This window comes from Neoarius graeffei, chromosome 15, assembly GCF_027579695.1.
Source record: "Neoarius graeffei isolate fNeoGra1 chromosome 15, fNeoGra1.pri, whole genome shotgun sequence".
Taxonomy (NCBI): domain Eukaryota; kingdom Metazoa; phylum Chordata; class Actinopteri; order Siluriformes; family Ariidae; genus Neoarius; species Neoarius graeffei.
This window is the reverse complement of record NC_083583.1, coordinates 44,369,796-44,393,539: the sequence shown is the minus strand read 5'-3', so window position 1 is coordinate 44,393,539 and position 23,744 is coordinate 44,369,796. Positions and strand designations below refer to the sequence as shown.

The 23,744-nt window shown below is 41.8% G+C and overlaps 1 protein-coding gene across 1 annotated transcript in view; it reads left to right on the top strand.

The window, feature by feature from the left end:
• The window catches only part of polrmt (polymerase (RNA) mitochondrial (DNA directed)), a 115,092-nt gene that overhangs the window by 81,278 nt on the left and 10,070 nt on the right, over positions 1-23,744 (top strand). The window contains exon 16 of the mRNA XM_060941401.1: positions 13,657-13,709. Coding sequence (XP_060797384.1) covers positions 13,657-13,709 — 53 coding nt within the window. The remainder of the gene's footprint in view (positions 1-13,656; positions 13,710-23,744) is intronic.

Here is a 23,744-nt window from a genome sequence, read left to right as displayed (position 1 = left end):
GCCTTGGGAGTGTTCCGTCGTCCGAGGATCAGACGCATAGGGCCCACCCAGGGACACCAAATTGTAATGGAAATTTATAATAAACACTTCAGAATGCTTAACAGTTGTCTTTTCAGTCATTTATTATAGATCATCATATAAAATATATATAAAAAAGGAAAGAGAAGAATAGAAGAAGACATCACTTCTGATGATGCCGAGAGTATGCGCACTCTGAGTTGTGTTTTAGGAATGTCATCTATTATACTCTGAAAGCATTCGCTCACTGCTTGTGTCTTCACGTGATTGGCTCAAGATTTTCTATGATGCTTTGTTAAAGCATGCACCTGGCATGCTCTGGTATGTGCAGGCGGATGCGAGTTAGGGAGAGCTCAAGCTCCCTGCTTATCACCACCGAGATCAGGAAAGGTGGTTACATCATGAGAAGATGCGTAGTTAGGACGAACTCAAGCACCCTGTTCATTACCACCAAGGCCACAGAAAAGCGATTACAGCATGTGGAAAAACATCTCTTCTCAGTAACTAAGCCACTTTAGTTCAACATACAGAAACACAGAGAATAATAATGTTCATCCATTAAGTCATTTGAGCTCAACATACAGAAACAGAGAATAATAATGTTCGTCCATTAAATTTCCCTCACAATGTCTTAATCTAAATGCAGGTAAACAACGTGGTGTTTTTTGTTGTTTTGTATCCAAATGAGAGTCGGAGCTTACCCATCAATGTTCTCGCTTCTTGAAGGCCGATCTTGTGTTTTGAAATAATCTGACTTTTTCAGTTGTTCGTTCAGTTCTCCGTTCATTCGCTTCTTCCATGTAAGGGTGAGATGGCAGCATTATCCAGCAGAGAAATCAGACAGCTGGGCCACTCATTCTCCATTTTCTCCATACTGAGTACTCCGCCATAACTGCTCGGCTCAGGCAATTACTAAAACCCGGGACGGGACATCACCGGTTTTAGCAACAACTGCGGGGAGGTCACTGCCCGAGTGATAATGTGTCATGTCCCGGGTTTTACCAACAACCCTTGGCTCATGCTCCAGGATAACTGGTGCAACTGAACTTACTTTCCTTTCTTTAAAAAAAAAATAAAATAAATACTTTTTCTTTGCTTGTAGTTTTCTTTTCCTTTAATTGTTGGTCCTGCACACTTTCAATACAGGCTCCTAGCCAACGCTCCTCAACAGATCAGAGGTCTCGTACGAGTCTTCAGTAAAATGTGCAGAGGAGAGACCGCTTCATAGGCACCCAATGTGCTTGTGAACTTCTCACAAAACATGTCCAAATCTTAGCGGTTTGAACATTTTGGGGCCATGAATGCAATGTAAATCCACTTTCTGTCGTGTTGCTGTACCGGCCAGCAACACATCTATGTGGCATAGCGATAAATTAGCTCAAAATGGAGGATCGGAGTTGCAGTCAGCTCTGTGTTTCAGGCCCTGTCCACACGGCAACGGATTCAGGTGAATCTGATAAATTTTTTTATCGTTTCGGCCTGGTGTCCACACGGTACCGGCGTTTTGGGTGCCCCAAAACGATATTTTTTGAGAACGGGTTCCAGAGTGGAAAAACCTGGTAACGGCGCCGTTGTGAAGTCGTCTGGATGAGTAGAACGGATTTGTTTACAATGACGTCACAACCACATGACTAGAACAAGCAGCACTCTCGTGCACATCATTCGCGCATCATCTGTCACTTCTGTTCACTGCTTTTTTTTAATGTACCAATCACTTTTGTATATAGTATTCTTTAGTGTGGATTTAGTAAACTGTGTGGGTGTTGTACATAGACAAGTGACTCAAACTATTTCTTGCCTGCTTTCTATTGGATAAGAATCTTTTGAAATTGTTTACACGTTAACCTGACTGACCTGCCAGACAGACAATTTACACCTGCTTTGATGAACAGAAAGTACAGCCTTCCACACAAAGCAACAGTTACCTTACTATAATGGAGGCAGAGGGGGAAAAGGGTCAGAAGACCCTTCTAGGGATGGCGAAAACTAAAAAAAAATCTTGACCGACCACCGAGCCTCATTAGCCGGTTAAAGTCGGTTAACCTATGAGTTTAACAGGGATGCAAACGGCGCGCCTTTTGGTGGATGCCGCCTTTTTCACGGCTGAATCGTGCAGATCCGATTTTTTTTTTTGGGGGGGGGGGGGGTGTTGGAGTGTCTGAATAATTTCAACGGCATTTGCTTATTTAGTAATTTTAATACAGAATTTACTCTGATGAAATTATTCAGACACTCCAACACCCCCCCTAAAAAAATCGGATCTGCACGATTCAGCCGTGAAAAAGTCGGCATCTGCGCCTTTAGTTTGTGTGGAGAGATATGATCTGCAATAACATGCATTGTTGGCTACAGACCGAAACATACTTTCAGAATGCACTGGCCAAGGCAGGACTAAACTCGATGTGCCTCCTAATAATAATTTAAAAAAAACAGAATAGTAATTTGTAAGCTAAAAAGTCTGTGTCTACACTTTTCTCTCGCCGAGTGGCAGCTGTTTTCAACTGGGGCGGGAGGGCGGGACATGACTGAATGGCTGTTTCTGATTTGTCAGCTGTCTTCAACTGGGGCGGGAGGGCGGGACATGACTGAATGGGTGTTTCTGATTTGTCAGCTGTCGTCCTTACACCGCATGGCATGCCCCAAGCGTTTACAACACAGAATTCCAGGTTCTCCGCTCCAAAATCGGCAGCTTCAAAACGATTGATTTTTTTTTTTTTAACCGACAACCAAAAAAAATTTAACCGGTTGATGTTGATTCGGTCAACCACCGGTCAAACGGTCATCAGTTGACATCCCTACCTTCAACAGACTGTTTTGTATGAACCACTGCATTGCATTCGCTTTTGTATACAGATTTTCTTTTAAATAAACAAGTAACTGAACCATTTCTTGAATTTCTTATTTTTATTGGACAAGACTGCTTTTCAAAATGTTCACACACAATATAAGTTATATAAATTATATAAAAATGCTTTTCAAAATGTTCACACACAATAAGAAAATTAAGTTATATAAAACTATGCACACTAATAAAACTAATTTGTACACACAGAAGGCACGATTTCCTCGCGTAGTCGCAGCCATCTTCTTGTTGTGTGTTTGTTCCCGTGAGTGCTTCAGCCGGGTAGAAGAAGGGGTTTATGCGCATGCGTCCTACTTCTTCTATTGTTCTGGTGTCTCCGATGGGACCATCTTAGAGCGCACGTAGAGGTGTGGCATGTGTATTGCATCGTTTTCAGCAAGCGTTGCATTGCCATACGTACCTGATATTTTACTGATCCGTTGCCCATGTGGACGCGATATATATATATTTTTTTTACCTGCTAAAAAAAAAAAAATCTCGTTGCCGTTGTCGTGTGGATGTAGGTAGCCTCAGTATAGCGGAAATGGCGATGAGACCAATAGACTTCCTGCTGGGACGTTACGGACGTCAAGGTCATTCACTCAGACCGTGACCTATATGAATCACTTTAATCATAAAAATTACTATATTAGATTTATTTTTAACGCTTAAAACTATTCCTGTGCCATTCTTGGTCTCAAGACGTTTATAAATGAAAGTGAGGCCATGGTTCTGTGTATATGCTTTAAGCGTTAACACAATTTTGACTAACTGTATATGAAATGCCAGCGATGTAAACAGTAGCCATGTTGTAGATATAATCATCAAAATGGATCACCATTCAGCAACAGCAGGGGACATCTAAGCTGAGGTCACCTCAGTTTCATTCCTCCTCTCTTATCCCATCCATCCTTAACTGTTCTTTCCATTGGAAATGGAGCATTAATTAGATGATGGGGAGGATGGGGGGATAAAAACTTGATGTCAATACTGTATGTAAACAAATTAAGCTGGGATGAAATTGCCATTGCTTAATCATGTTCGGGTTGTCATGTCCCTGCTGGTAAGGGAGAGGAAATTGTTCTGGGGATGGTCTAGGCAATGGCTATAGATCAATATGGCTAACTAATATAATTATGCATCATTAATCAGTTTGTGGGTCACTTATTATTTTTATTTATTATTATTATTTTTAAATAAAGCTAGCTTACTTGCAATAAGGTGTTAAATCTGTTTGCCTTTTTGTTTTTGTGCTCCCAAATGCATCCTTAGCTAAAGAAAACATGATTACCCCAGAGGGCTGTGCTGCATCTTCAGGCCACAAAGCAAGGGCACACAACTTAATGTTCTTAAGAGCCAGCCTGTGACTTCTACAGGAAAGTTTACTCGCTGATTCTTTATCTTGTGGCCTCTTGTCAGCATTCACATCAATGTTAATATTGCTGAGACATTTAACAGTTGGGCTGATCAGAGCAGAGAAAGTTCCAAAGACCCAAGAATAAATTACAGAAAAGGTCAGAACTTGTGTCTCCCTGGTGGTTGTGAAATAATTGGGCAATATTGCACCTAATCTCCTGAGGATATGACACAAAGACTCAGTGAGCGAGATGACCGATTGATGGTCCAATCTGGTGCTTATTAGCAGGAAAGCTGACTGTTGAATTTTAAAGGAATTCTCCTGAGTGGGGCAATGATGGCTTGGTTGTTAAAGCTATGGGATACTGAAGGTCAATTCAAGCCTTAGCACCACCAAGCTGTCACTATCATGCCCTTAAGTAAGATCCTTACCCCTCTCTGCTCCAGGGGCATCATATCATGGCTAACCATATGTTCTGACCTCAACTTCCTACCAATCTGTGATACAAAGAAAAGGACATTTCATTGTACTGTATGTGACAACAGCTTTCTTCTTCTGTAGCACATGTGTGATTACCACAGACAGAAATTTCCACAACAGAAAGCATTTGCCCTGTTGCAATTAGATCACAAATTCATGATATCGCACCCATTCCTGGCCAGAACTCGATGACAGCAGAACTGGCTGTGCAGTTTGTGTATCAGGGCGACACTAGCTAACTATAGGCTGCTTAGGATTTATAGATTTACATTTCTATTTTCAGGTTCTTTTATCATTTCCGTAACAAATTATTGTGATCTTCAGCATGACACGTTCACAGTAGAGAGCCTGCGATATCCACATCACCACGACACTAATTACAGTTATCCTGAAGCAACGCAATTTAAAAAGGTCCTGTCACACTTCTTGGAGTGGAAAATTAGTTATATTCAGTGTTAATTATATAAACCTGCAATTGTAATGGAATGTTTTTGAGAAATTCACATGAAAAAAGGTTTCATCTGCCACTCGAAATGGACTTTGTTTGTTACACTTTTCAGTAAAGCCTTTCAAAAAATCTTCCAGGTCAAAATTTACAACTGTTGACAATCCATAGAACATTTTAGGAGTGCTTTTATGTAAGAGTGTATTTATACTATATTTGGACTATGTTATCAAAATTGCTAATTTTATCACATTTTGCATAAGAGCTTTATATTTTAACATCCTGCTGCGGCAAGTTATCTCTCAAAAATATACCAAAAAAGCGCCCAATAAAAACGTCAGGATGAGCCAGTTGACAAATGACTCTGGAATGATTGACAATTGCACAGGTGTTTTTGAACTTGACGATATGAACTGAGCCCTGCCACCTTCCTCCATCTCACGTTAGGAACCTCCTTTAGGAAGCGAAGGATGCTTAACTCAATAAAAGCATAATAATAATCCATCCATTTTCTTCCGCTTATCCGAAGTATCCTAATCAGATGCCCGAACCACCTCAGCTGACTTCTTTTGACATGAAGGAGCAGCGTCTCTACTCCGAGATCCCTCTGAATGTCTGAGCTCCTCACCCTATCTCTAAGGGTGACCCCAGCCACCCTATGGAGAAAGCTCATTTCAGCCGCTTGTATCCGTGATCTCATCCTTTCAGTTACTACTCAAAGCTCATGACCATAGGTGAGGGTTGGAAGTTGGAACGTAGATTGACTGGTAAATCGAAAGCTTTGCCTCCCGGCTCAACTCCCTCTTCACCATGACGGACCAGTGCAATGTCCACATTACTGCTGACGCCTCCCCAATCCGCCTGTCCATCTCACACTCCATTTTACCATTACTCGTGAACAAGACCACAGAATACTTGAATTCCTTCACTTGGGGCAGTAACGCACTCCCAACCCATAATAATAATAATGATCATCCATCCATCCATTATCTCTAGCCGCTTTATCCTGTTCTACAGGGTCGCAGTCAAGCTGGAGTCTATCCCAGCTGACTATGGGCGAAAGGCGGGGTACACCCTGGACAAGTCGCCAGGTCATCACAGGGCTGACACATAGACACAGACAACCATTCACACCTACGGTCAATTTAGAGTCACCAGTTAACCTAACCTGCATGTCTTTGGACTGTGGGGGAAACCGGAGCACCCGGAGGAAACCCACGCGGACACGGGGAGAACATGCAAACTCCGCACAGAAAGGCCCTCACTGGCCACAGGGCTCGAACCCGGACCTTCTTGCTGTGAGGCGACAGCGCTAACCACTACACCACCGTGCCGCCCACATAATAATGATCAGTAATTATGAATTATTTAGCACCTGCAGTGACATTAGTAGCTAAAGATATGTTGTTACAGTGGTGAATGTAAGTCTAGACCAATCCTGGGAATTTATGAGGTTAATGTTAGAACCCACAAAGAACATCTCGGGAACCCAGTTAAAAGAAAATGGAAAAGAATTCCAGTCAAAAGAGAACAGTTACGTAACCTGTTTTAAATGATTTTTATAATGATGGCCATGGGGATAAATGATCTCTTTATACTCACGTTTACCAGCATTAATATTGTCATGGCAAATTTATAACCTCTAATGTGATCTTGTTGCTGTGAGGCTATGGCATGAAACAAATATCTGGGTAACTGCAAATTGATGTTAGAGTGTAATGACTGAAGAGACTATTTGAATATTTTGAGACTTCACCCTGAGATACTCATCCCATCTTCCTAGGGTTGTACATAATGTGCCATTTTTATTTGAGACTAGTTTGTTTGTTTGTTTGTTTGTTGCCCCCCCCCCCCTTGTCAAAATGATGCTAAGGATTGGGAAATTGGTTGTTCCATGTTTTTAGTAAAGAAAACAAGAGCTGCTGAGACAGCCAGTAAAACAGTAGGAGATGCTACAGTGCTCAGGTTATGATGAGCAGGAAGACAGAAGCTGCTGTCTAACCCAGAGCTCATCAGCTTTTATGTATTGCGCTCCTTTCACTATGCAGCCATTGTGACGTCCTGAAAAATCATTTTGCTCCAGTCTGACTGCGCATGTTCAATTTAAATTAGATTTTTTAAAAATACAGGACATAGTACAAATGTCTGACATTGAACCTACTGTCTTAAAAGGAACATGCAGTATATAAATTCCTCTACTGTTGGGATTAATATTATGGATGGGGATAAAATGGGATGCAACGTAGGGTCTTTTTAGAGTTAGAAGTCCAAGCTGTCCAGTAGTCAAGTCTTCACCCATTTGCTGCTTAACACTTTTCCGTCCATTAAGGCTACATCCACACGACAACGGCAACGAGATGTTATTTAAAAATATATCGCGTCCAAATGGGCAACAATCAGTAAAATATCGGGTCCATATGGCAACGCAACGCTTGCTGAAAACGATGCAATACACATGCCACACCTCTAGGGGCGCTGTAAGACGGTCCCTTCGGAGACACCAGAACAACCCATACGAAAAATAACAGTAAAGAACTTATAAGAGTTTACCACTGTCTTAGTAGTAAATCCTTATAAGGATTTATAAATATATATGCCATGTATGATTTACTCCTGAAAGTGGCCCATTTTGCATTTTCCTCATACAAATTTTTTATGAAAATCTAGTATGTATGAAGTGAACATTGTGCATGGTTTTTACAGATAATGTGTATGATGAATTACACCGTCTTTGTATGCTTCACGTAATGTTTGTAGTTTTAAATTATATTTTACAGTTTAAAATGTATATGCCTTTTATATGTAAATCCAACACAAACATATGTGGATTTACATATAAAAGGCATATACATTTTAAACTGTAAAATATAATTTAAAACTACAAACATTACGTGAAGCATACAAAGACGGTGTAATTCATCATACACATTATCTGTAAAAACCATGCACAATGTTCACTTCATACATACTAGATTTTCATAAAAAATTTGTATGAGGAAAATGCAAAATGGGCCACTTTCAGGAGTAAATCATACATGGCATATATATTTATTTATAAATCCTTATAAGGATTTATCCTTATATTTATAAGGATTTACTACTAAGACAGTGGTAAACTCTTATAAGTTCTTTACTGTTCTTTTTCGTATGGGAATAGAAGAAGTAAGGACGCATGCGCATAAACTATTATGCACGAGACTTCATATTAGCCACAAAGTCAGGAAAATCTGTTCGGAAAATTACATTATAATGACCAAATACAATGAAAAGTATTTTTCCAGTCTCACCTGTAAGGTAATCCCATGTGATCTCGTTTGGACGGTAAACCTGTTGGTACAGTTAAACGCAGCTAATCTTTATTCTCCGCTTTGACCTTTCCAATATGGCGGCGAGGATGACGTACGCGGAAGGCGGCGTCTTTAATGGTCCGGATTAAATTGAATACTACACGTTGATGGATTAATTTGTTGTTTCTCACCTGTGAAAGGTAATCCCATGTGATCTCGTTTGGACGGTAAACCTGTTGGTATAGTTAAACGCAGCTAATCTTTATTCTCCACTTTGACCTTTCCAATATGGCGGCGAGGATGACGTACGCGGAAGGCGGCGTCTTTAATGGTCCGGAATAAATTGAATGATATACACGTTGATGGATTAATTTGCTTTTTTGAGGAATGTATTCTAGGACTTAAACCATCATGTGAAGAGGTGAGATCGCTCTTTTTTCCCCCTAGTTTTGCTGGTGGGATTGACTCTGCCCTAAGGGCTATTCTCTCTCTCTCTCTCTCTCTCTCTCTCTCTCACTTTGCACCATTACACAATAAATATTCACAGTGAAAATATTTTGTAAGCGCGTTTCATGAACCAAGTTATAGGATTTGTTGACAACTCGCATCGCATCGCAATGAGATCATTGGCACTACTGGTGTTAAGAATCAGACCATTTCATAAATGAATATTTTGCTGTAGAGCTGCAGTGTTTGTACAATTGCATGTTTTTGCTTCACTATTACTGTCACTATTCTGCTTCTTGCATTACTACTGTGAACTAACACTGAACATAATAATAATAATAATAATAATAATAATAATATCCAAGCTCGTGTTTCACTCTCACTAGTGCTCTGTAAGGCTTTTTCCTGGTGATATTCGTTACACTTCTACCCGGCGTGAAGCACTCACAGTCATGTGGTTGTGACGTCATCGTAAACAAATCCGTTTTACTCATCCAGACGACTTCACAACGGCAACGTTGCCAGATCTTTCCACTCTGGAACCCGTTCTCAAAAAGATTGCGTTTTGGGCACCCAAAACGCCGGTGCCGTGTGGACGCCAGGCCTAAACGATAAGCAATTGTATCGGAGTCACCTGAATCCGTTGCCGTGTGGACAGGGCCTAAGTTGTTCCCCAATTAACCGAGTTAATAGAGTCATACATCACTGTGATTGATTACCGCTTTGCCTCCTGTGGAGGTTCTCTCCTCTATCCACTTGAAACCCCCTACGCTCGTATCCACTCACTGCTTTGAGAAAGCCATCTCCCTAATAGCTCGTCCTTAATAAGGAAAGCTACAAGCAAAATCTCAGGCACTGTTAGGTTAAATTCTGTTTTAATCGGGGCATTCTTGAGTGAAATTATTTTATGAGCTTAAAACCCTTTCTCAGGAATGCATAGACATTTGAGAAACTTATTCAACAGAATTCATCAGTCATTAAAGTCATTTGAAATGTCTACTTATAGTCGTGGTAACTGGAATTGTGGTATCGGAATTGAAGTTTAATTAAAGTGTTGAAGGACCTCAAATGAAGAAGTGGTAAAAGGTTATACCACAATTTTCTACAATTTTTCTAGATGTACTTTCCTCACCATGGCTTGTATTCTCAGGTATCTGTCAAAGTCCAAGTTTTAACACACTAGGACCTTGTGCTGCAAGTGTCTAGCTAAGCCGAGAAGGCTTTATTTGTCATACTTGCACTCAAACACAGTGAAATTTGTTCTCTGCATTTAACCCATCTGAAGCAGTGAACACACACGTGCACACAAGTGAGCAATGAGCGCACAAATACATACCCAGAGCAGCGGGCAGCTATGCTACAGCACCCGCAGAGCACCCAGGGGTTAGGTGCCTTGCTCAAGCCCAACCTCAGGCCATGGCTGCCCCATGTTAACCTAACCGTATGTCTTTAGACTGTGGGGGGAAACTGGAGCAGCTGGAGGAAACCCACACAGACACGGGGAGAACATGCAAACTCCACACAGACGGGCCTCGTCAGCCACTGGCCTCGAACCCAGAACCTTCTTGCTGTGAGGTGACAGTGCTAACCACTACACCACTATACTGCCATCTTGTTGGGGCAGAAAATCATTCCCTCCAGAATATTTTCTAATACCACCAATTATATCTGATGCCTTCCAGTAGGCACTGTGGTTAAACTCATTACATTAGTTACCATGTAATGGACAATCCACCAGGAAACACATTGTCTGTATGGATGGATGGTTGTCTGTCTGTTCCCATCCTCATAGTTGAGGGTCAATGATCCAGGAAGCTGTTCTGCAAATTTCTCTGCACCTCTACTGGATAGACCCATCCACTTTCTGTCATCTAGCCGTCTTCTCCGTTGCCTACCCCTGGATCACAATGAAACACATCAAGTCTATATTGAAGTGTTTGTCATGTGTAATGATTCTGGTGTTGGTTTGCCATTGGATGCTGTCATATGCAAAATCAACATAAGGGATAAAACTCACATTTAACTGTTGACTCCTAAAAACTAAAGCACAATCACTTCTTTCTCATTCATCGCTTCTCAGCATCATTCAATATTATATTAATGAGAAATGGTGGAAATGGCAATATATAGTACAGTTGCATTGAGTTACGGTATAAAGGTTTTTATTTTAAAGTGTACAGGTAAGAAGGTAAGTGAGCTGGCCAGACTAAAGGATGAAAGTGCTACTGCATCACTCTTTTAAGTAGAGATGAAGCAAGGATTAAAACTCAAAAGCACCACTATGAGCAGGCAGTTGAATACACTGTGGGTAATGTACAAAACCATGAACCAAAGTGAAAATATATTAACATGTTCATGAAGTTTGAACTAAAGAACAAAAAGGTGACAACTCAGAATTTCATTGTAAAACAAATAATGAATGCCATTGGAGATGTTAATTATAAATATTTATTATGCAAGTTATTCAGAGTGACTTTTTCCTCTAAGATAGCTTTAGAGAATGTTATAAATATAATACTAATAGGGCTCATATCACTAGTAGATATTTGTATCTATAAACCTGTACTTCTGAAGTCTATTGCTTTGTCTTTGAAGAGTTCTGAGATCAATACTGGAGCAGTCCAAGTGCAGTCTGGACCATTAAGGTTAAGCAGGAGATTGACTTTGGGTTCAGCTAATCAATTTCAGAGAGGTGCTTAAAAAGAGACACAGGTTAAGTAAGAAGATACAGTGGTGCTTGAAAGTTTGTGAACCCTTTAGGATTTTCTATATTTCTGCATAAATATGACCGAAAACATCAGATTTTCACACAAGTCCTAAAGTAGATAAAGAGAACCCAGTTAAACAAATGAGACAAAATATTATATTTGGACATTTATTTATTGATATAAATGATCCAATATTACATATCTGTGAGTGCCAAAAGTATGTGAACCTTTGCTTTCAGTATCTGGTGCGACCCCCTTGTGCAGCAATAACTGCAACTAAACGTTTCTGGTAACTGTTGATCAGTCCTGCACACCGGCTTGGAGGAATTTTAGCTCATTCCTCCATACAGAACAGCTTCAACTCTGGGATGTTGGTGGGTTTCCTCACATGAACTGCTCGCTTCAGGTCCTTCCACAACATTTTGATTGGATTAAGGTCAGGACTTTGACTTGGCCATTCCAAAACATTAACTTTATTCTTCTTTAACCATTCTTTGGTAGAATGACTTGTGTACTTAGGGTCGTTGTCTTGCTGCATGACCCACCTTCTCTTGAGATTCAGTTCATGGACAGATGTCCTGACATTTTCCTTTAGAATTCGCTGGTATAATTCAGAATTCATTGTTCCATCAATGATGGCAAGCCATCCTGGCCCAGATGCAGCAAACAGGCCCAAACCATGATACTACTACCACCACCATGTTTCGCAGATGGGATAAGGTTCTTATGCTGGAATGCAGTGTTTTCCTTTCTCCAAACAACGCTCCTCATTTAAACCAAAATGTTCTATTTTGGTCTCATCTGTCCACAAAACATTTTTCCAATAGCCTTTTGGCTTGTCCACATGATCTTTAGCAAACTGCAGACGAGCAGCAATGTTCTTTTTGGAGAGCAGTGGCTTTCTCCTTGCAACCCTGCCATGCACACCATTGTTGTTCAGTGTTCTCCTGATGGTGGACTCATGAACATTAACATTAGCCAATGTGAGAGAGGCCTTCAGTTGCTTAGAAGTTACCCTGGGGTCCTTTGTGACCTCGCCGACTATTACATGCCTTGCTCTTGAAGTGATTTTTGTTGGTCGACCACTCCTGGGGAGGGTAACAATGGTCTTGAAGTTCCTCCATTTGTACACAATCTGTCTGACTGTGGATTGGTGGAGTCCAAACTCCTTTTTAGAGATGGTTTTGTAACCTTTTCCAGCCTGATGAGCATCAACAACGCTTTTTCTGAGATCCTCAGAAATCTCCTTTGTTCGTGCCATGATACACTTCCACAAACATGTGTTGTGAAGATCAGACTTTGATAGATCCCTGTTCTTTAAATAAAACAGGGTGCCCACTCACACCTGATTGTCATCCCACTGATTGAAAACACCTGACTCTAATTTCACCTTCAAATTAACTGCTAATCCTAGAGGTTCACATACTTTTGCCACTCACAGATATGTAATTTTGGATCATTTTCCTCAATAAATAAATGACCAAGTATAATATTTTTGTCTCATTTGTTTAACTGGGTTCTCTTTATCTACTTTTAGGACTTGTGCGAAAATCTGTTGATGTTTTAGGTCATATTTATGCAGAAATATAGAAAATTCTAAAGGGTTCACAAACTTTCAAGTACTACTGTGTCTGCAATAAGATTTGCAGGTCAGAAGAGAAGAGAATACACGGGTCTGGAGCAGAGAAGTGTTTTTATTATTATTATTATTATTATTATTATTATTATTATTATGGTGTTGTATCCTGGCTGTGTTCGTGCTTTTTGTCCTGTGTTCCTGGGAAAGGCTCTGGATCTACCACAACTCTGACCAGGATAAAGTTGTTACTAAAGATGAATGAATAAACGAACTTCACATTTGGCAAAATCCCTATGTTAGCTAGCTGTCTTTTGAGCTTATTTTCTCATGTGTTGTTAATATAGCAACTAATATGGATCTGTGAGCAAATGTATAAAATGAATTTGACACGTCGTTTCCAATTTTAAAAAAATCAGATCTACAAAAGTCATATCTGCTTATTTTATCATGTTATTGCATCACTTTGATTCTTTTGCCTATTTTTTTTCTACAGCTCAAGAGCAACATTCAGTGTCTGAGTCTCCAGATAAACCATGACGTCTATGAGTAAGTACGACAGCTTCGACCTACACCTTTTCAACTTCTCCTGCATGCTATTTTCTGTCCACCCACTAGCCAGCTGTTGTAAAGCCGATTTCTCATCCTGTCACAAGGGCATCTTTTTCCTACCCCTTGAATATTGACATTGCTAAAGTCTGTACAAGTCACTGTTGTTCATGTAGCAGCAAACCTTTGAGAAAGAATAACCTGTTCCTGTGTGTGGTGGAATGTGAACAAAGACATGAGTGAAGGCTGAGAGAATCGCTGTTCCTTAGAACAGCAGTGGAAACAGAGGCAGCACAAGGTCCCTCAGAGAGGGAGGATGGCATTTTATGCTGAAATGTCACTGCAGAATATCATGCATACCATTTACCCAATGGCGTATCATCCAGAATGGACAATGCCTTGCTAACTATTTGACTGTGATATTATGTGTGTCATTCTTCTTGTACTATTTAGCAGTTGTTCATATTAGGAATACAGTGATGCTGGTGGGTTGTTTTTTTTTTTTTTAAAGTAGTACAGGAACATCTTTTTTGTATGCATCATTATTGATGTGTATAATGACAGCGGAGCTTGCGAGCAGAGCTCCATACTTGAGAATGTGGTAATGCATCGACTTTATTTTTGATGGTTTTTGCAACTATATGACATTCACATGAATGACGTGTACCACCACAGGGACCCCGATCATAAGTGCAAGGCAACGTATCTCATAAACACTTTACCACCGGACAACAAAATTTGTATCTTTATTTACATAAGATAGATGAGGTTTTATCCAGTGTTTATTTTAATTTGCTTTTTTTTTAATGACATGGGATTATTTACTAACACTGTATCAGCCCTTGGCATTAAGAACAACAGCAGAGTCTCTGATGGGTGCATATGCTGTTTATTCCTCTTGAGCATGAGTATAGCATCGAACACCATACACAGAGCACCGTGAAAACTAAAGAAAACTAATAAAAAATAATTACGGTCAGATGGTTGTAAACACGTACACAATTTTGCAGAGTAATGTTTAGAGATTGTGTTCTGAACATTACACACCTTGCTTCGCATATATATATATATATATATATATATATATATATATATATATATTAGTGCTGTCAAGCGATTAAAATATTTAATCGCGATTAATGTCGCGACAGTCATAGTTAACTCGCGATTAATCGCAATTTAATCGCACATTTTTGTCACATAAACCATTGTAATTCTCTTATCAGCATAAAAAAGTGAATGGGCTTGCTTTGTACCAATGTTTTTTTTTTTATTGCAAAGCATAACACGTCTTGACACAGCCACTGCAAAGTGAAACCTAAGCCGAGCACCGGCGCGGGGCTAGCAAAAGAACCATGAGTGAAATGATCTACTGTTTGAGTTAGTCTACAACTCTAATCAGAGAGATAGTTTACACAGTGACGGTAGGCTTGACATGCTTGATTATAATATAAAGTACACTATTATATTAAGTTTAAGTTGTTCGTTGATAAATATTGCATTGAATCTGATCTTTACTGTTTCAGCTCACTTAACACATTTTGTACTTTTACACTTTCTGCCTGTTGATGCGTCGTGCTGTCCAATCAGAGGCGGCCAAATTTGCATATTACAGGAAGGATTTCTGGGATAGCATTGAGTTTACAGTTCAGAGGGATCTGGCTTCTTTAGACGCTGTCTTCTTAAAACTGAATAAATATTTAAAAAGAGCCAAATGAGCCAGTCTTTTGAACGGCTCTTTTCAAAGAACGGATCACAAAGATGCGGATCCCATCAAAGAGCCATAAATCCCATCTCTACTAGCGCGCCCTGCCCGTGCTGGTTCTTTGGGGGGGGGGCAGAGGACTCTGGCTGTGCGGGGCGTGGCATTACAGTCTAGCTGCTATCGTTTTTCTAAGCAAAGTCTCTGTTCCAAGTTCCTGGCAGTTTCAAAAGCTTATGAAAACCTACATCATGTCACAGAGCGTTAATCTCGCAATAAAAAAATTATCGCCGTTAAAATTGAGTCAAGTTAACGCGTTAATAACGCGACATTTTTGACAGCACTAATATTACTGAAATGAATAACCTCTTAGTATTAAGCAATTAGGGTGCCATGGAACATTTCAGATGTTGATATTGGGGCTTTTTTTTAATTTAATTTTTTTTTGTGAGTACAAATAAATAAGCATGGTATTGAACCGATACTTGGTTTGGTATTGATGCAACCATAGTTCTGATGTCTAAAGCAGATTGTCTTGCATTTGGCATCATTAAATTGTGGCTTGCTGATAGAGTTCATAATGGCAATGCACTTAAAACACCACCTGTTTTCTTTGACATTAATGACTTTCCAGCTCCAACCCTGCTGTTGTTTATTACCATGATGTTCTCAGAGCGACCTGCCAATCTCCGTGATCTGATTCCTCCCTCTCACCATGAATTTGTGATTTAAAAAAACTTCTTAAGTTGGGTCTCAGAGGGATATAAGATGGCTCTGTACTCACTGATGGCCATCTCCCACTGTCTCTGATAGACAGCTGCCTTTGCTGAGACAGCTCAAGCTGGGATGGAGTGGAGACAGAGAAGCACATCTCGGAAACAACCTCAGCTGACAGCCTCTACAGTTTTGGTGACAGTCCTGCCTAGTTTGTCATGACAGGAAGTGTAAAGAAAGCAATCAAAACGAAGTCAAACTTGCTCCTCAGTGTGTGAAATCAAGTTCAGCTGAGATGGAAATGTATACATACAGACCTCCTGTTTCACCTAATGGATGTAGGGCTCTTTTAATTTCTCAAGCTGTGCTTCATTGTTTCCTTTCTCTGCATATAGGATATAAGCCTTTGTTTTTCCTCTCTAAGGATGAGGGGAAAGGATGCAAGATGAGATGAAGGATGCAATTCAAAGACAGAAGAGTCAATACCAAAGCTATTTTCTAAAACAGCCATGCTTAGTATAACCTCATTTTAACACAATGGCTCTGTCATGCTCTTGATTTCATTTAGAGCAATTGAACATGCCAGTATGCAAAAATTATGCTCCGTTATTAAAAAGAAGTTTATCAAAGTTAGTAGAACCTACTGTGAAGCGGCCATGTGTCCTGCCAATAGACGTTTTCAACATACACCACCAGTCAAAAGTTTGGACACCCCTTCTAATTCAGGTTTTTGTTTTTTTTTTTAATTAAGTCACTGCATGTCTTAAAGTAATGCTGGGTGTCGTTTCTCTTTACTTAATTGAGCGGTTCTTGATATGGATTACTACAGTTGTGGAATAGGGCTATTTTACTGTGTTTTTAGTATTTACTGGTTACTGTTTGATCTCAAGCACATTAAGAAGGCAAGAAATTGCACTAATTAACTTTTGGTGAGGCACAGCTGTTAATGAAAAGCATTCCAGGTGACTACTTCATGAAGCTGGTTAAGAGAATGCCAATCGTGTACAAAGCGTCATCAAGGTAAATGCTGGCTACTTTGAAGAATCTAAAATATGAAACACTGTTCACCACATAATTCTGTATATGTTCCATATGTTATTTCATAATTTTAATGTCTTCAGTATTGTTCTATAATACAAAAGAGTCAAAATGCAGAAAAAAAACCTATGAATGAGTAGGGGTGTACAAACTTTTGACTCTTGGTGTATTTTATGCCAGTGCTGAGTTCAGCTTCCATTCCACTCAACAGATCACAACACGCATTATCTTGACACTGTCAAATAGTGTGATTTATAAATAACTGGCTTCTATAACCGTGTTTTTTTTTTTTTTAAATATACACGTGTGTGTGTGTGTGTGTGTGTGTGTGTGTGTATAGTGTGTGTGTGTCACAAAATACAATGGTGTAACCAGGAAATTCATTATGTCCATGGGCCTGGGCCTAGCCCAAATGAGCAACGTGGACCCACCACCTGCAGGAGGTGCCATAAGCGTCCAGTGCATTGTGGATTGGGTGGCAGCCAAAGGTGGAGGCCCAGGCGAACTGATCCCCGACTGACAAAACTGGCTTTTGGGACATGGAATGTCACCTCTCTGGTGGAAAAGGAGCCTGAGCTTGTGCATGAGGTTGAGAAGTACCAACTAGATATAGTTGGGCTCACCTCAATGCATAGCTTGGGCTCTGGAACTAATTTCCCGGAGAGGGATTGGACTCTCTTCCATGCTGGAGTTGCCAAGGGTGAGTGGTGCCGGGCAGGGGTTAGTGCACCCAGTTTGGTGCACTAACATCAGAGTTCTCCCCAGTAAACAAGAGGGCCATTTCCCTGCGCCTTTGGGTCGGGGACCAGTCTCTGCCTGTCCTTTGCGCTTATGTGTAAAGTTCAGAGTACCTGGCCTTCTTGGAGTCCTTGAGTGGGGTATTAGACAGTGCACCACGAGGGGACTCCATTGTTGTACTGGGGGACTTTTTTTACTCACATGGGCAATGACAGGGAGATCTAGAAGGGTGTGATTGGGAGGAACGGCCTGCCCAATCTGAACCCAAGCAGTGTTCTGTTGTTGGACTTCTGTGCCAGGCACAGTTTGGCCATAACGAACACCATGTTTGAGCATAAGGGTGTCCATAAGTGCATGTGGCACAAGGACACCCTAGGCCGTAGATTGATGATTGATTGACTTTGTAGTTATTTCATCTGATCTGCGACTGTATGTCTTGGACACTCGGGTGAAGAGAGGAGCAGAGCTGTCAACTGATCACTACCTGGTGGCAAGCTGGATCAGATGGCAGAGGAGGAGGCTGGACAGACCTGGTAGGCCCAAATGTGTAGTGAGGGTATGCTGGGAACGTCTGTTGGATCTTCAACTGCCACCTCCGGCAGAGTTTCAACTTCATACCGGGGGAGGATGGGGACATTGAGTCTGAGTGGACCATGTTCCATACCTCCATTGTTGAGGTGGATGTGCAGAGCTGTGGCTGCAAGGTTCTTGGTGCCTGTTGTGGCAGTAATCCCTGAACCCAGTGGTGGACACCTGCAGTGATGGGAGCCATCAAGCTGAAGGAGTCCTATAGGGCTTGGTTAGCCTGTGGGTCTCTAGAGGCACCTGACAGATACCAACGGGCCAAGCGGAACGCAGCTCTGGTGATCGCTGAAGCAAAAACTCTGGTGTGGGAGGAGTTTGAGGCCCTGGAAAGCGACTTTTGGTCAGCCTCGAAGAGATTCTGGCAAACCGTCCTGCGGCTCAAGAAGGGGAAGCAGTGCTCTGTCCTGACTGTTTATAGTGGGGATGGAGTGCTGCTGACCTCAACTGGGGACATTGTCCGGCAGTGGAAGGAATACTTCGAGGGCAGAGTCTGAGTGTGCTTGGGAGGACTTGCCCATCACAGGGGCTGAGGTTGCTGAGGTGGTTAAAAAGCTCCTTGGTGGCCGGGCTCTGGGGGTGGATGAGATTCGTCCTGAGCTCCTGAAGGCGCTGGATGTTGGGCCGTCTTGGCTGACACTCCTCTTCAACATTGTGTGGAGGTCGGAGACAGTGCCTCTGGATTGGCAGACTAGGGTGGTGGTGGACTGCAGAGTGTGTTCCAACTATAAAGGGATCACACTTCTCAGCCTCCCTGGGAAAGCCTGTGCTGGAGAGTTGGTCGATAGTTGAACCTCGGATTCAGGAGGAACAATGTGGTTTTCCTCCTGGTCATGGAACACTGGACCAGCTCTTTACCCTTGCAAGGGTACTGGAGGGTGCACGGAAGTTTGCCCAACCAGTCTACATGTGTTTTGTGGACCTGGAGGATGCTTACGACCATGTCCCTCGGGGTGCCCTGTGGGGGGTGCTTCGGGAGTATGGGGTTCGGGGCCCACTGCTGCAGGCCATTCGGACCCTGTATGACCAGAGCAGGAGTTTGGTTCACATTGCCAGCAGTAATTTGGACTTGTTCCTGGTGCATGTGGGACTCCTCCAGGGCTGCCATTTGTCACCAGTTCTGTTCATAACTTTTATGGACAGAATTTCTAGGTGCAGCCAAGGGGGAGAGGGTGTCCGGTTTGGTGGCATCAGGATCGCGTCTCTGCTTTTTGCAGATGATGTGGTCCTGTTGGCTTCATCAGTCTGTGACCTACATCATGCGCTGGGACAGTTTGCAGCCGGGTGTGAAGCGGCTGGCATGAGGATCAGCACCTCCAAGTCTATGGCCATGGCGCTCAGCCGGAAACGGGTGGACTGCCTACCTCAGATCGGGGGGGAGTTGCTACCTCAAGTGGAGGAGTTTAAGTATTTCAGGGTCTTGTTCACGAGTGAGGGTAGGGAGGAGTGGGAGTTGGACAGATGGATTGGGGCAGTGTCAGCAGTGATGCAGATGCTAAACTGGTCTATTGTGAAGAGAGAGCTGAGCCAAAAGGCAAAGTTCTCAATTTACTGGTCCATCTATGGTCACAAGCTGTGGGTAGTGACCGAAAGAATGAGATCACGGATACAAGCGGTAGAAATGAGTTTTCTCTGCAGGGTGACTGGGCTCTCCCTTAGAGACAGGGTGAGAAGCTTGGTCATTCGGGAGAGACTCAGAGTAGAACCGCTGCTCCTCCACATTGAAAGGAGTCAGTTGAGGTGGTTCAGGCACCTTCTTAGGATGCCCCTGGACGTCTCCCAGGGGAGGTTCTCTGGGCATGCCCCACCGGGAGGAGACCCTGGGGCAGACCCAGGACACACTGGAGAGATTACATCTCGGCTGGTCTGGGAACGCCTTGCTATTCCCCCGGAAGAGCTGTTGGAGGTGGCCAGGGAGAGGGAAGTCTGGGCTGCTCTGCTTAAGCTGCTACCCCTGCGACCCGGACCCGGATAAGCAGCAGAAAATGGATGGATGGAAATTCATTATAGTTTTAGCATGAAGTCTGTTTTGTTGAAAATTATCAACTCTTCAGTGATGGTGACTCGAGTGCAAAACTGTTCATGATAACTGCAGTCCTAAAGTTATCATGGCACTTGCACTGAAATGCACTTCAACTCAGTCTTTACAAACACATCTCCTACAAAAGAGCAATGCATATGAGCACAGTTTCAGACATTTCAGAATGTCCTTGTGAATATAGCTTAAATTGATTTGCTCTACAGTTGTATCACCTGCCACTGGGCATAATGGATCTCACTATACACAGTAATTCTGAACTTAAAATCTCATCTCATTATCTATAGCCGCTTAATCCTGTTCTACAGGGTCGCAGGCAAGCTGGAGCCTATCCCAGCTGACTACGGGTGAAAGGCAGGGTACACCCTGGACAAGTCACCAGGTCATCACAGGGCTGACACACAGACACAGACAACCATTCACATTCACACCTACAGTCAATTTAGAGTCACCAGTTAACCTGCATGTCTTTGGACTGTGGGGGAAACCGGAGCACCCGGAGGAAACCCACGCGGACACGGGGAGAACATGCAAACTCTGCACAGAAAGGCCCTCGCCGGCCACGGGGCTCAAACCCGGACCTTCTTGCTGTGAGGCAATAGCGCTAACCACTACACCACCGTGCCGCCCAACCTAAAATCTATAAATAGTCATTTGAACAGTAAATCGAGCCTATTCAAGATTCTCCGGTCTTATACTGACACACACACACACACACACACACACACACACACACACACGAGCATGTTTTATAGCAGTTCAAGCATATTTGAGCCAAAGCTTTCCTTTAATCGTTATTTAATAATTAATCATTATTAATTTTGTGTTGGTTTAATTATATTACCTTTTTTAAAATTTGATCATTTAAATATGTTGTGAAAGTGCCACAAAAGCACTTATTGAGCTTTTCCAATTCTAGCTGCAATCCCTCTCCAGCATGCTAGATGATAGTTATAACAATAATGTCTCTTCACGAGGAAAAAAGGACTAACAGCAGATCCTTGCTCAAATTAAACATCTTGTGATCCTGATCATCTTACACCAAAGCCATGGATAGATGTCTGAAGATTCAAATGTGACGATTACAGTCTGAAAAGAGCTTCATTAGTGCTGCGACCTGAATTAATGATGAGTTTAAGAGGCTGGCAGCAGCTCTCTGGTGACTGAGGACCTAAAGTGGTTGCACCACTCTGTCAGAGGGAATACAGTCTGAGGTTAGAAAGAAGCCCTTATTCCACAGCTACGTACATTTTACCAGTGTGCATGGGCATTTCTCACTTTAAGGACAGCCTGAAATCAAGTGTGACCTATTTTTATAATAGTTCATGTCCCTGGTAGGCCTGCTATAAAATGATTTTAATTGTCTCTACACAATATTATACTGTATGCTAGTACAACTAATTAGTCTAGTTATTAAGAGTAATTATCTAACAATTTAGAGCTGGCTCTCTGTTCTTGGTGCTAAGCTGATTTTTGTGGTTTGTACATGCTCTTGGCTATATATTTATTACATGCTCTTGCTGTATATTTTGACCAACGGATGAAAGTTTTACAAGTGTGATTTCAGCCCTACACTCCCTTTAGCCAATGTGTATAAGTTTGTTTGTTTAAGCTTTTTTGTTATCCCCCGCTGGCCGAAAGGCCCGAAGGGGGATTATGCCATGGCAATGTCTGTCTGTCTGTCCCAGGAAGGGTGCTCACCTTCTGAAATCAACTCCTCTCTCAATTTTTGGAGGAACATCACGAAACTTGGCAGGATTCTTTGTTATATGTCAGTACTACACATATTGTAATTTTGTTAAATTCGGTCACATTTTACCAGAGTTATGGCATAGTTGCCAGCGGGGGATATTGTGCTCTCAGAGCACTCTTTGTTTGTTTGTTTGTTTGTTTGTTTGTTTGTTTGTGTGTAGTGTAAAATGAAATCATACCAAGTACAAAACTAATATACTGGATCAACTTCATTCCGATTCAGGGACTCTACAGACTCTGGTAGCTTTGTCTACCAGAGATTCCATGTACAGTAGCATGCATAAGTATTCACATCACTTGAACTTTTCCACATTGGCATTATGTGTCCTGAATTGAAGAGGTCAAGGGTAACTCTCAACTTGCTGCCACCACCATGTTTCATGGTGATGAATACTTATGCAGTCACAACTTCTAAACTAGAAAAGCACTCGGAGAGCGCAGACCTCTGCCAAGAATCCTTTAAAAAAAAAATCCGGGATCCAGAAGGTGATCCGGATCACCGCCAAAATTTAATGGATTGTTACTTGTCACACCTCTGGAAAAAATTTCAGAGCAATCCATTCATAACTTTTTCCGTAATGTTGCTAACAGACAAACCAACAAACAAACCAATGCTACCGAAAACATAACCTCCTTGGCGGAGGGCAGCACGGTGGTGTAGTGGTTAGCACGGTCGCCTCACAGCAAGAAGGTTCTAGGTTCAAACCCAGTGGCCGGCAAGGGCCTTTCTGTGTGGAGTTTGCATGTTCTCCCTGTGTCTGCGTGGGTTTCATCCGGGTCCTCTGGTTTCCCCCACAGTTCAAAGACATGCGGTTAGGTTTATATGGGACGGCCTTGGGCTGAGGTGCCCTTGAGCGAGGCACCTAACTCCCAACTGCTCCCCGGGCGCTGTTAGCATAGCTGCCCACTGCTTTGGGTGTGTGTGTGCACTCATTGCTCATGTGTGTGCACTGCTTCAGATGGGTTAAATGCAGAGAGGAAATTTCACAAGTGTGTGATGAATAAAGTTCTGCTTTCTGTGCTTTTTCTGGTGCTAATAATTTTGCAAACTTTATTGATTTTTACACCATTTCAATATTATCAACTATTTAGAAATTTGTGTATAATCCCAATTAGGACCATATCAGTTCCAGGTTGTAACGCTACTTATGCATGGCTCTGTAAAATCTGTTTTAAAATCTGTTTTGTTTTGAAAACAAGTAATTTATTTTAAACCCAAGCCTGTCCAACACACATTTGGACCAAATTCCAAATGAACTTCTATTAACTGTATATGCTCACAGTATAGAGTAGTGTGGGGCACTGTAGAACCTACATAGTGAGCTGTTTGCTTAACTGATTGTCTTTTAAGATTCTTCCAGCACAAACATTGTTTGTTACTTTATATTTAAATATAAAATAAATGCATCATTTTAACAAATATGTAGAAATAATGTTTGCCACTATTGAGAGTTTATTCATAGCCCAAGCG